The 14933-nt window shown below is 38.8% G+C and overlaps 1 protein-coding gene across 1 annotated transcript in view; it reads left to right on the forward strand.

The window, feature by feature from the left end:
- The window catches only part of cpeb3 (cytoplasmic polyadenylation element binding protein 3), a 41714-nt gene that overhangs the window by 12133 nt on the left and 14648 nt on the right, over window positions 1–14933 (forward strand). Inside the window, 3 exon segments of the mRNA XM_046870355.1 lie at window positions 8062–8115; window positions 11119–11142; window positions 13627–13794. Coding sequence (XP_046726311.1) covers window positions 8062–8115; window positions 11119–11142; window positions 13627–13794 — 246 coding nt within the window.

Here is a 14933-nt window from a genome sequence, read left to right on the forward strand (position 1 = left end):
TAAAATAAAACCCATGCTGGTTCTTTAAGCTTGGAGAAGACTGGAATGACTAATTTTAGCTTGTCTAGTCCTTTAGGCTCTTAGCTGAGGTGCTATGAAGTACAAATCCTATTGTGTTAAGGGTTTTTGGCTATATGAGCTAGAGGACGGTGGGTTTGTTCTCACCCGCTCTCGTGATCAAGCTCTCATCGTTAAACGCACGTTAATCTGATTGAAATGGAATGTGCACCGATGTCACGTTCTGAATGGCAGAGTGGGCTGACAACGAGGAGGAGGAGGACTAAAGAGGGGATTACTGAACAAACATAGTCTTTTTTTTTTTTTTTTGCACGCCTGCAGCGTTGGTCAGCCCCCAGCAATGTCGGGTTTAATGTCTCACTGCTGCTACAAACAGGGACACACAGTCGGAACGATTCTGCTCCCGAACACAAAGATGCCTTGTGCGGCGGCTCATGTGTTTACACGCGCGCACAGGCTTGCGCTTTCACACACAATGACAACACACTTGCACATTTTCACGCACGCATAAACGCACGTACATACTCTCGCACAACCCCTCTCTTTCTCACACGCCGGCCTCTCACATGATCCACCTTCTGCCCCCAGGGCGAAAGAGTTAAACTGGAGCAGTTATTTCTTACTCAGCGCTCGCTTGGAAAATAAGCTCTGACTTGTTCAGTCCTTTATGAAATTCTTTAGGCTCTGAGCGCAAAGTTGTTTCCAATTAGTTGTTGACCAAATCAATAGCATTGACAGACACATCACAATGTCATTTTAGTCACAGTTTTGTGGAATAGGCTTGTGTTTAGCCTCGGACCGAAGTTAACATACAGCCGTGAAAGTCCAGTTTTAGGAATGCTTCTGATTCGTTTTTTCTTTCCTCCATTGTGCCTCTAAATCAGCAAAGGGTGACGCCTAAGACAAAACACAGTGGCAACCAGAAGTGGTGCAGCAATTATGTAATAAATCTGGCAGTTGTTATTATTCCTCAGTTCAGTTTATTGGTGATATGTATGAGAAGCGTTTTCGACTGTTTACTGCAAGCGAAAGTATGTTCATGGAGCCAAACTGACAGTTTTGTACAGTAGAAAGCACAGCTGCAGGGTGTGTTCAGGTGGAAATGCCATTTGACAGCTAACTCTGCGTTCTCAAAACTGTTCTAGAGAAGAAAAATATCCAGGGCTAGTTTGACATTTACTTTTGTCATGCATATGGGTTTGGTTCAGTTTGTCCTGACCCCACAGGGAAAGACAGTGTGTGACCCTGTGTGTGTGTGTGTGTGTATGTGTGTGTTGTTAAATGAGCTTTAGCAGCACTCCCCACCGCCATCAACAAAACACAAATTGAGCAAATATGATTTGAAAGAACAGTTTTTATTCATACAGGGTTTTTATTTATTTATTTTTTTATAGTTAATTAGAAAAATTCCAACAAATAATGCTTACACCTCTGGAGTAATACAGAGTCCATTTTGTTGTAGGAAAATATTCCACATCATTACCACCCCAAAAGTGGATTATTTTTTTCTCTTTAACAGCATGTCCTGAAATGTTATCGCTCTTATACGACATCTGCATGCCAATGAAGACGTTTTTTCTCCATTGATCTATGTCAATTTCACTGCACACCTTTAAAGCTGTTTTAGGTTCATCTGTGAGAAGTTTTTAGTCCCTCACAAGCCCTCATAATTTTTCATTTCTTAAAATTTATTCATTAAAAGACCAAAACCCCACTGTTACTCCAAATAATGATTTATTAGTTTTTTTTTATTAGTTTATTAGAATGTTGTGGAACATCTAAAAGAAAATCTTGTCTTATTGCCAAAATACGCAGCCGGGCCCTCCGCAGAATCTCTGATTGATTCTCTCTCGCTTGTTTGATTATCTCTCTTTTTCCACTTTCTATTAAAAAAAAAAAACTCTACCAAGGAACCAGGAAGCATCAATGCTACTGTCCTAAATACTTTAAACGTATGAATATTAATAGCACTTTGTACAGCCGTACACGGTACTTTCCAAATCGTGCTGCTGTAAAAATGCACGCAGGCTTTTTGACTAATCAGATTTAAGCATTCAGCCATGCTGTGGTATAAAGAAAATGAGCTTGTGCTCTGCTAAAATGTAGATGGCAAGTGGATTATGTGATTTTATAGGAGTCTCTTCATCAATGGACTTTAGGCCTGATGCCTTTACATGTGCACTTAATCTAGCACTTGTGACTAAGTTTCAAATGTATAGCTTTCGGAATAGGAATTGAAATTGGGGGACTCTTCCCTCGTCACAGATTGCTTTCCTTGTCACAGTACATTTGAGGTTTTTGTGTGAAATACAGGAATTAACCTAGGCCTTTTTGCGCGGTTTAAGAACATCATTACTGCCCAGATGTGAGAATGAAGAGCGACTCTTTTCCTTACTGGCATTAAAGCTGAGGAATACCAGTTGCACTTTAGAGAGGAGTTGGAAAATCTGTAGAGTTGCTCCGTTTCTCAATTCTCAATTAGCATTGTTGATGTAATTCTTTAACATGATATTTCCAGGTTTGGCAGTTCATACCTTTTTGCTCTTGGTGTTTAAATGACTTTTTCTCTTTTTTAATTTTATTTCAGTGAGTTTATTAGTTTTTAGGAAAGCTAATGTGTGGTGTGTGTGTGTGTGTGTGTGTGTGTGTGTGTGTGTGTGTGTGTGTGTGTGTGTAAATCAATGGCCTAATTCATAATTGGAGTAATAAATCGAGAGCTATGTGTGGTGCATAGTAAGTAATATTTATTGCTTTCCTGAATTAACTAGCTACCTGAGGCTTGTGGCTGAATTTGCACAAATCTCCTGAACCGCACTTCAAAATCTAGTGGAACATCTCAGAAGAGTGGAGGTTATTTTCACAGCAAATGGGGACTGAATGTGAAGAGGAGTGTGTGTGTGTGTATGTATGTATGTGTGTATGTATGTATGTATGTATGTATGTATGTATGTATGTATGTATGTGACTTCTTACAAGTATGTTTTGTTACCCAACTATTAAACAGGGGCATTTGCACTTGATTCATTAAGACAAAAAAAAAAAAAATTCAGAAATACTTTTGAAAATGTTTGTACATCGAAGTGATTTTATCTTTTATATAAAAAAAAAAAAAAAAAAATATATATATATATATATATATATATATATATATATATATATATATATATATATATATATATATATATAAAAGTAGAATAATATAAGTGAATTCTCCTGTATCTGTCTGGCACAGGCAGGTCTCAGGAGTACATTTGCTTTATTTATGCAATTTTTCTCTTGCTAAGACTATTAAACACAAACCAAATATGCAGCAGTTAACCAAAACCTTAAAGTAAAAAACGCTACCTGATTTGCTTTTAGTGTTTATCTGTTAACACCAGTCTGAAATCTGCAATTAATTCAAAATTTTTGTATTGGAAGGTTCTGGAAATAAAATAAACTTCAGTTTAGGCTAGAGCTATTGGGACACCTGTATTTTTTTCAGCCATATGTAGTGTCTTTCCCAAATTGTTACCACAACATCAGCGGCACACAATTTTGTAGGATGTTTTTGATTAAATTTCCTGTCACTGGATTAAATTTCCAAACTTGTTCCAGCATGACAATGCCTTTGTGCACAAAGCAAACTCCATTAAAATATGGGTTGACATGGAAGATCTTGAATGGCCTGCTATAGAGCTTTGACCTCAACCTCTGGGAACGCTGACTGCACCCCAGGCTTCCTCACCCTGTATCAGTACCTGACGTTACTAACATCCTTGTGGCTGAATGTAAGCACCCTTCAGATTGTAGAAGACTGGAGGTATTATAACTGATGTGCAATTTTATGGTCAGGTGTCCACATGCTTTTGTCCATATATTGTATGAGAAACAAAAATGTATTTGAAAGAGTGCATTAATATAAACTTTACAGCTGGAAATTCTAAAAGTCCATGCTGCTGTAGAAAATAAATCACTACTTGGAAGCATCACTTGAGCTTTTGGCCTGGAGTGATTAACTCCGCTTCAGTCTTTCAGCAGGGGTTAAGAATCTCTTAATGATGATCTATTGATAGACCAGTAGATCAGATAGCTTCTGGAACACAACGGAGCAATAACACATGCACTCTTTAATTTATTGGAATTTAATTGGAGTTACTGGAAATTTTGATAAATCAGTTTTTCTTTGACCTTAGAGCCATTTTCATGAGGTGATTCTGCTTTGGCCTGGATTTGAAACAATAAGTAAAATAAGAGCACAACTGGCTCTGAATGTAGATGCAACAATAACAGTTCAGTGCTGCAGGCTTTATCACAGTTACAATGACTGTAGTGTTCAATACTGGTCGGTGAGCAGGCGTGTGGTAACAGAGATTGAAGAAGGAATTTGTGTTCTCTAGAAAAAAATGGTGGCGTTTACTGTCAGAAAACATAGAAGAGATATTTTAATCTGCACGTCAGTTGTTTGTCAGACATTTGTTATTTATCATTCTAATGACATCATCATATATCATGGTTAAATATACACATACACTACTGGGTAAAAAGAAAAGCAATTTGCTATTGCTAAAATGGCAAAATATATAGCTGATAATATATAGCAATGTGTATACAACAGCCCCCTGCAATGCATATGACTATAACTGCAACATAAGTCATTATAACCAGTGTTTGAGGTAGAAGGTACATACAAACACCAAAATGGCAAATATGAAACTTTAACTGGCCTTAACTGCAAACTATTTTTCAGGAAATGAGAAAGAATTTGACAAACAAGTAAAGTACCTTATAATGGAATGTTTTTCCCTTTAAATTCTTTAAATGATTAAGCTTTGTGGGCAAACGTTTTACAGAAGTCAAAGTTGTTTTATCCAATGTTCATGAGCTGCAAGCAGTTGATGAGTAGCTAACTTTTTTTCTAAATCTATGCTAGTTACATTTTATATCAAACACTCATTTTCTGATCAATGATTCGACCATAAAAAGCTTTATATTTGCCATTATGGTGTTTGTAACTCAGGCACTGATTATAATGTCTTATGTCACAGTTATAATGGTATTCATTGCTTGGATTGTTGTACAGTGCAACCTGGATACTCGTGGGGGTTACGTTCTGACCCGTTGCGAGCAACGAGGTCAAATCAAATCAAATTTTATGTCACATACACATTACGAAAGGGTTTTGACTCTCTCCTTTTGATAGTTTCTTTTTTTTAATAAAAAAATGTAATTACTTGTCATAAATGTTTTATGTACTGCTTTAAATTAATAATACAATAATACAATTTTTCAAACATTTTATGTAATTTATTAATACAAACTCTGTTTTACTCCGAACTTTCGTGCCACTCGCAGGCTATCAGATTTTTCACTAGTTACTCTCAGTCCGGTTTCTAATGAAAAGTCTAAACTATCGAGGTCACGAGTGTCAAGGTCGCGAGTAACGAGGTTCCACTGTTTGTTTCTATTTATCATGATTGTAAAGTGTTGCTTTGTAAACTGCTACTTTTCATGTTCACACATAAAAACAGCAAAAAAAATACCAACAATCGTGTCATTTTTCTTCAACCAATCGTATTTACACAATGCTTCCCCATGCAGAATGTTTACTTATTGGCTGTATTTTTACTGTAAATAATGTTGTACGCATAAAAACAGGACATCAGCTGTTTCTGAAACACTCAAACCAACCTGTCAGGCACCACCAACTAGAAAATCTGCATGAATTTCTGCACTGTGTTGCTGTCAAATGAGTGCTGCTGTCACAGAGCTTCAAATAAAGTAGCTAGTTTTGGAAAATATATTATTTAATTATAACAAAATAACCTTTTTACTTTTTTTATTCTTTTGATTTGAAAATAAAGTACATATGATCCTTATATCTTTTATATAGATACCTATATTCCTAAATCCAGTGGTGGGCCGTGCATTTGTTACCTGGGCCTTCAGTGGGGATTAACCCGACTTAATCCACCTCTTAATACCACCACTATCACGTCGCAATTATAGAAACCACCAATACTATACAAAAACTAAATATAACAACGCGTGGCATTACAGAGAGAGAGAGGCATTTCACATATCACCACTTTATCTGTGTAAAGCTGCTTTGAGACAATGTTCATTGTTAAAAGCGCTATACAAATAAAAATGAATTGAATTGAATTGAACATATGGAGGGTGAATACCATTTTACTAAAGTGAGCTCAAAATCTCTACACTACAACCGCAACTGTGCACCTACATCATCTGGAGTAGTTCAGAATCAATATTTGTCTAATAACATGACAAAAAAATAAAAATGTAAATAAATTACAACAGACTTATAATTTGCACCGCTCCTCAGAGGCTGTAGTCCAGTGGTATCGCTCGTATTCACTGGTCTGGAAGTGGTGAATAAACCCTTTCCCGGGCTGAGACAAGCTAGCTTGCTTCGGGGTTGGCCGACCTCTCCTAGCCGTCTAGCTTTTCTTCAAAATGGATTTTTAAGTATGTCCGAGACCAAATCAATTTCTCTTCCTCCGTAGGCATAACAAAGTCTAACTCAGATATATTCATGTGTGCAAGCGCGCTACAGACGTGTTTTGCCAGTCGAACTTGGCTGTAATAGTTTCCCTCTGACCAACCAATCAGAGGATGGAAAAATGATTACGCTATTCTTGTCCAGCTAGCTGGCCCTGAGAGGCGAATTTGAAATCTAATTGGTTAAAGAAAGTTTTAATTCTTATAGAGACTAAGGTAAAAAGGCCAGCACTAATGAAAGCACCAATGGGCAGATTAGATTGACATGGCAACACATAGAGGCTGAAATCTGATTGGACAAAAAATCTAACAAACACATACTGGAAGAAGTGCAGTCAAAAGGACACGCTACAAAATGAAAAGAATAAACTGTTGGGAATAAAGTAATACAGTTTCATGGATCAAATATTAGAATTTAGGTTATAATTGTAGGTCAGTGTTTCTGATAGTGTTTAGGCCAGCAGAGGAGGCTTTGCTGGCAATGACGCCCACCACTGCCTAAAACAAGTGGAAACTCAGGGTCATTTAGTCAAATGCTGTAGACCCCAGTAAAGTAAAATCCTAGAGTTCTACTACAAACTTGGAAAACCAGAACTTTTATTGCTCTCATTTGTATAGTTGTTAAAGAGAGCACAAGAGAGTTGCGCATGTCAGAAGTGTCAGAGTAGAAGCTCGAAGGCTTCATCTGTAGGAGTGCCCGTGTGCCCTGGTGGCCTGACTGTGCAAATTCACACAGGAGCCTTATCAACACCTGTGTTTGCATACAAGCTAGTCAGAGCCAGTTGAAGCTGCAGGCGTCACTGTGAGAATCTTGCAGGACATCACAGGGTGTGTTGTTAACTCTGTCACTTGGCCATGACGATAGCTGCAAGGCAAAGTGCCAAGCCTTGAGAAGAGATGTGAACAGTTCAGCAACAAACATAACTTAGCACACTTTACTACTGGTGCGCCGTTTGTGATGGTCTGTGTATGTGAGACAGGAAAAGTTTATTCTTGCTACACCTGGCACATTTCTCTCACTGGATGGGATGGGGTGGGATGGGGTTGGGTGGCTGAGCCAGGCACAGAATGAATTCTCTGATAAATTCCCAGCATTCTCCTCTCCATTGTCTGAGCCATGAAGCTCTCTTTATGCTGCATATTTCCATGCCTTTGCCTCAGCCTTGACAGACTATCTGTTTATCAGCATATCCGTGCAATACTGTCGCACTTGTGAAACTAAGGATTTCCCAATCTGCCTTATAAAAAAACCTTAATGCCGCTCTTCACTTGATCTTCTTTCTCATTCCGACCCCAACGGAAATTGATGTACTTCCTTGCACAACCAGATAGCATTCAGTAGCATCATGTGACGATGTTTTGCATGTCCTTGCGATTTACCATAAGCCTTTAATTCTGGCATACTATCTTACTACATTTTTGTGTAACTTGTGTAATGTGGCGTGTCTTTAAATGAAATAGAACGCTCACCTGATGTTCTGTGCTCTTTGTCATTTTGCTTTGTTTTGACCTATGTTTTCTTCTTTGTTTGTGTTTCCTTAGGACGCATGGGTCTGAACTTTCATCACCCAGCAGCAGAACACATAATGCCACTGAGTGAGTGCTTTGTGTTCATTCCTTTCATTCTGAATTCAGGGACACTGTATTTTCACTTGAATTGTAATTGTATTCATTAATGTCTATAGTTATATGCACTCTTCCTAATGGCAAATCTGCTCCAAATAGATATACATGGACTATTTTAAAACGTCTGTCTATAAATATCGGTGTTGCTCATTTCCCCATTTAGTTTCATGTAGTTATTCTTTAGAACAGCTGGCTGGAAGCCTGGCTCATTTTTGCCTGTCGGTTTGACCTTTACATACCCCGAACTCCCCGCTGTGTCTCATAGTTCACAATACTGCCTCATGGCTCTGTTTCTGAGCACTTCGAATAGATCCAGTGCCAGGCAAGCAGAGCTGCTCACAGCCTGCACTCAGGATCACTAAAATAACCACCTTGGAACATTAGATATCCTTTCTGTCCCCTTCAGCAGGTGCCTCATAGCCACAGGGGGCTAGAGAGGGATGCTGCTTTAAACATTTGGAACGGTTTCAAACGTATGGCTGTTTTTGATCAACACACCCATGTATGCTCAACACACTTTAGCACAGGGCATGGAATGCATGGCGTTGCCTGAGGCACCCAGTAGGTGTCTGATGTTTACTATCAGATGTTGTTATATAAGTGTGCGAGTGTGTGTCAGTCAGGCAGAGTGGATGGGGGACATTTTTGTGCCATCTTATACTTAAATGGAAATATTTAAACAGGTGAATACTCTGGCGCTACTGCGGTATCGCTAGCCGCTGTAATTACTTTCCCCTGATTCTAATTGTGTTTGGAGTTATAAGCGTTCCGAAGGACATTTCGAGCCATCAAGATGTCCGTAAAGAGCCTTTCTTAAGTTACACTGTGACTTGCACTGTCACTGTTGTTAAAACCGTGCCAAGATCAGGCTCTGTGTTCAGTGCAAATGTCTCTTTTTCATGGGTCCTCTTAAATAGTGGCAGCAATTTTTCTCAGAGATAAGCTCATCGGTCGGTTGCCTTAACCTCCTACCAATTGCCCCAAAGCAAATTCCACTTTATGAAACACTTAAACTTTGGACCAAATCCCCCCCACTCTCTCACAGTCATTGGCTTGGCTAATATTGTTTCACAAGACTCATATCTCTTACTCCCTCTCCTTCTTTCTCCCTCATGTTGCTAGGCACTCTAGACTCCTGACCTCTTCTCATCAGGCGACTTGTGTCTGCTCTTAGCAGCTTAAACACACAGACACTTTAAATGAAAAAAGTAGATAAATGAAGGATGCTCCAGTCTGGAGTAAATATTGTCCTCCTGCAGTGAGAATGCCACACAATTGGCCGATGTTGGAGGCCTTGCTTTGAGGAGTGAGTGTTATAAGAAAGCATGCTGAGAGACTCTTTAGCTCATTGGAGTTTCTATCCTACGAGAGTCAGCGTGAGCTTTAATTCAAGCCCGGCGCCCTGCCTGAACACTAACAAGATGATGTGATCCACACGGTTGTGTTGCGTTGGTGTTTAGAGACCGTGCAGAAGTAACCCATGCACTATTAAAACTTTGACACTGTCTAGTGCCTCAGCTTCAAGTAAACCGTGTTTGTAAACAGCTTTAAGTAAACCCCATTACAAAGAATCAAATGGACAGAATCTATTTAGTGTGAAAGAGGTATAAGTGCAACAAGTAGCCCAAAAGGTGTCAACGCAGCCCAGAGCACAACGGTTCAACCACCAGCATTTTCACAGAATTTGCAACATTTTTCTAAAATGCAAATCAACCTCTGGGAGTGTGCTATTAAGGTTTCGCCTGATCGGCAGGAGGCCGTGAGTTTAATGCCACACATGACCTAGAGTACATGAGAGCATAACTTTCTGTTTGAAAACGATAGCCACCTTCTAACCCATGTCAAGCAATGTAGGCATGTGCCACATGGATCTATCTGTCTCATGCATGTGATTAGCCTTTTCTCTTCCAATCTGATGGTGTGTAATAGGATAGGCTCAATTTCTGGGATAGAAATCGTTTAGGGCCCATTGTGTCTTTCTTGGCACTTATGGGCTTCATAGGCTCTGTATGCTCATAACCTACATATAAAGTAGTGTGGTCATACAGTTGAATCAAACATCCAGTCATCGGTTGTTTAGTAATAATTTGTTTTTGTATTTGTTCGTTCTCAGTACGAGTAGGCGTTCGGGTCGACGACCTTTTTCCTTGTGTAGTCAGGCGGTCATGTGGTAGAACACGGGCTGTAAGCTTTTGGTCAGAGTCATAAATGAGGAATAGTGCTTTGTTTTTGGGCATTTACATTTACGACATTCGGCAGATGCTCTTATCTAGCGACTTCTGTTTATAATCATCAGTTGAGGGTGGGTCTTTATGCATCGGGTGCCTGAGTGGGGGCTCCTAAGTGGCATGAAAGAAAAGCGTTCACACGGTCACCCTACGATCGCGTGTTTGAATCCCAATGATGCCATAGCCGCTTGTGTCCTGGAGTCCAAGAGAGACAGATTGGCCATACTATCTGTATGGGAGGGAGGGATTGCATTCTCTCCCACTCTCCCCTGTCAATCACAGCGACACTAGCCAATTGTGGGCATCTGTGAGCTTATGTATGTGAAAGAGGTAATTAAAGATAATTATCTTAAGGTAATTATAGATAATTATCCAGTCCCACTTTTGCCACGCTGAGCCTGATATAATCACAAATCTGTGTGTGTGTGTGTGTGTGTGTGTGTGTGTGTGTGTGTGTGTGTGTGTGTGTGTGTGTGTGTGTGTGTGTGTGTGTGTGTGTGTGTGGACGGACAGACTGAGCCAAAAACAACAGAGCTGTGCTGTTTAAGGGCCTGTGCTCCCACACTGTTGCCTTAGTGACTGTTCCCAATGTCTGCCCACAAAACCCATGTCTCTGTTTCTCTCCCTCTCCCCTCTGTCTCTCCGTTTCTTTCTCTCCATCGTTCCTTCTCCGATCCCCTCTTTCTTTCCTCCCCATCCCCTGTATGTTGTCCTTTCTCTCCCCCTCCTTTTGTGCCCGGAACAGCCAGGAGTTATGGTCGCAGAAGAGGTAACACTCTTTCCTCTTTGTATCTGTGTTTGCTCAGGTTAAGCTGTCTATGTACCGGGGTGGGGATGAAAGGGGTGGGATGGGGTATAGCTTACTGAATGTCTGTCTTATTTTGCTGTGGTTGGATGATGTCTTAATAATTTATGCTTCTTTCTGGATTATATTTTATAAGATCATCAATACATATAATCATGTTGGTGGGAAGGAAACTTTTAACCAATAATTTCCTAACATGGGCCTTCAGTGTTTTATTTCCTGTTTTTGTGTGTGTTTTTTTTTCAATAAGAAAATAATAGTTGGACAATCATTTTCCTTTTTGCCATAGTCATTGTGTTTGTCATGCTTAACAATGTGTTTTGTGATTTGGTCTCCTTAAAACACAAACACAGGTCTGAGTGCCACTCAGTCATGCTACAGTATCATGGACAATGGGCCTCTTTTATCAATTTTCTATATATATTGTATATAAATGCCAGAGATACTAAACTATTTCTGAAACCATTTTTGTGTTCATGTATGTGTGTGAGATGAATGCTAATGACCTGTAAATTACCGAGCGATATCACTACACAGCGGATTTGCAGCTATTAAACTCCATAAAAGACCAAGCTTACAGAGATAAAAGCACGGGTTAATGGTTATGCCAAAAATATATGGACACCTGACTATAACTCTTATACTTTTTAAACATCCATTTTCAGATTCAGTCCTCCTTTGCTGTTATAATAACCTTCGCCCATTTGGAAGGGATTTCTGCTCGATTGGAGCATGAAGATGGTCAAGGAAGTCCAATCCATCCGAAAGGTGTTCAGTGGGGCTGAGGTCAAACTATCTATAACTAAATCCACACCAAACTACTTCTTCATGGAGCTCACTTTGTTCAACATATTTGGACCCCTTTTAGTTCCAGTAAAGGCAAAGAGTGTGTATAAAGCATAAAAAGACATCCTATACAATTGTGTGCTTCCTGGTTTAGAGAAGAACTATATGGGTGGTGATCTTCAGGTGTCCATATGCCTTTGGCCATAGAGTGTATATTATTTTGCAGCACATGAAAAGGTTTAGGACGTCATGCAGAAATTTTAAATTCAAAGCAAATTATCTCTGGGACATTTGCTCAGAAATCCCCCACACCTTTGCCAAAGTCATGTTTGAAAAGCAGGTGTGGGTTATGAGTTACAAGTAGCACACTACAGATCATGTGGCACATGGGAGCTTAAGGCATACCAGCTCAGTCACTTGTCAATCATTTTGTCCAAATAGCTGTGGAAGGAGTCAGTTTATATATTGAGCCATTGCCCTGTGTCCTCATTTTATGTGATGGCATTTTTTTTTTTTTACTGATTGGTCTTATATGTCTTAATTTATAGATTTATTTTGGCATGTTGTCTTTTATTTATTGGATTATTATGGTATTTTTTTTTAATAACCCTTTTTTTTATTATTTGTATAAATGCTCTTAAGGCTCACAAATGGCAAATGGCTCACAAATGCTCCTAAGTCACAAAGGTTTATTCATATACAACTTGATAAAAGAGAACCATTGTTGGTACCTTACCTGTGTGGGTGTGCGTGTGTGTGTGTATAAACACACATTCCCACTCCTCTTTTATTTATATATATATATATATATATATATATATATATATATATATATATATATATATATATATATATATATATATATTATTTTATATATATATATATATATATATATATATATATATATATATATATATATACACATACACACACATGCACACGCACACTTAAGCACATGGGCAAAAAGTAAATCATGTTGAACTTTTTCCCATCCGTGTTGATCATGAAAGCACATTGATTTCATTTGTTTTCAAGTGCTTGAAAAAGCGATGCTTAATTTCTCCTGCTGAACCTACATTATGCAGCCTTTTTTTTAAGGGATTTGCAAGAAATTTTCAAGACATATTTATATAAATCAGCACTGTATGTGTTTTATTTGTTGGCAGTTCTCTTTTAGTTGTGATTTTGATTAAATTGGGTTGGAGTAAAGATTTGCTTTTAACCAGCACCGCAGTGTTAATCACCTCCTGGCATAACCCAGTTTCCCAGCCTGCTGTGTCATTTTCCTGCTCGCACTGAACCTCAGTGGACTGGCCCTTTTCTCTGCTCTGCTTCTTAGCTGAGGACTCTGATGTCGTGTTCAGTGTCTGAAAGCTAGCAGTCCCAGATGAAAAGCAATAAATAGAATCCAAAGCAATTCAGCACACTGGCATCTTACCCAGCTAAATCAGCGCTGTGTGTGTAATTGAAATTCGCTGGCTTGTTATAGATCTCTTTGTCTAGGTTGTTTCTTTAATAAACAGATCACAAACATGATAATTAATCGCAATGATCTCCTTCTGTTTTTCTTTCCCTCACACTCTTTTATCCTCCTTTGTGCTCTCTTTCTGTTTCTCTCTCTTTTCTTTATCTCTGTTTCTCTTTCTCTACCCGTGTGTGTAGGTCGCTCATCACTGTTTCCTTTCGAGGATGGCTTTTTGGATGATACTCACGGAGATCATTCTCTCACTCCGGGGCTGAACTCCCCCACTCGCTGTCAGAACGGTGAGAGGATGGAGCGCTATTCCAGGAAAGTCTTTGTTGGTGGACTGCCTCCAGACATCGATGAAGGTATTTCCCATGTGAATCAATGTTATGTCATGTAAAATAAAGTGCTTTGTGGAATACTCAAACAAGTGGACTTTGTTCCCCTTTATAAAAAGATAAACAATTAATTATTCATTAATTAGTTAAAAGAGGCCAGGTCCTTTATGTAGACTAAATTTGTAGCTCATTTCTTATTTCTACATACCAAATCTTACAATCTGATTAGACCATTTATCTATTTCTTTGTAAACATCAGTAAAGCTATATAATAAAAACTACATATGAGCCATCTGACCAGCAATACATTACATTAGGCTGCAGTTGTGCATCTTGCCTGTGTTTAAAGAAAGTCCACAATTCCTGTAAGTAGATAATTGCACTATCCTGTGTCTCCCAGATGGAAATGGGTTCCCTTTTGAATCTGGTTTCTTCATCCCGACACCTCCAGGCGTTTTGACAATGCCCACGGTTAAAAGCTTTATAAACAAAACGGAATATAATTCATTTTGTATATTTCTATTTCACCCTCTTGACTACAAGGACATAAGAATCACCTAAGTATCTTCCTGTATGCAGAGTTGTTTTAAACACAGTTGCATTAAACTGACTGGATTCAGCTAACTCAATACTGAGCAAGTTGGGATTCCTTCCAATCACCTCATTCCCAACTCATTATACTCCTTTCAAAGTTTCCTGTTAATTCTTTCCACATTGCAGAGAATGCAGCAAAACACCAACAACTAGGTACCGACACCACCTGGCAGCAAGACCTTTCTTTTTACAAATGGACAGAATATCTTGACAGCTGTCTCCCCAAGTAAATCTGCTTTCCCATAATAGATAGAATTTGTCATCCATATCAGGGTCATCTAGCCTGTAAATTTGGTCTTTTGGAGAGAATCAATAACTAAGGTGGACCTGAACACAAGGCGCACATTTTCTAGATTCATCAAGGTCATTCCTATTAGAGCGTCTTCCCAGATTAGGACCACAATAACCATGTTGTCTCTAGGGTCTCTATATTTTTCCTGAAGGTCAAAACTGTGGTGTACATTTCTACATAACTTCCTTATTTGTGTTTTATGTTGGTATGTGATATAACTTTAAATTAAAATTAAAATCTTTCTGAAATGTCTTTGTTTTGTTGGAATATTTTCATGACA

The sequence above is a fragment of the Silurus meridionalis genome, chromosome 2 (genome assembly GCF_014805685.1).
Source record: "Silurus meridionalis isolate SWU-2019-XX chromosome 2, ASM1480568v1, whole genome shotgun sequence".
NCBI classification, from domain to species: domain Eukaryota; kingdom Metazoa; phylum Chordata; class Actinopteri; order Siluriformes; family Siluridae; genus Silurus; species Silurus meridionalis.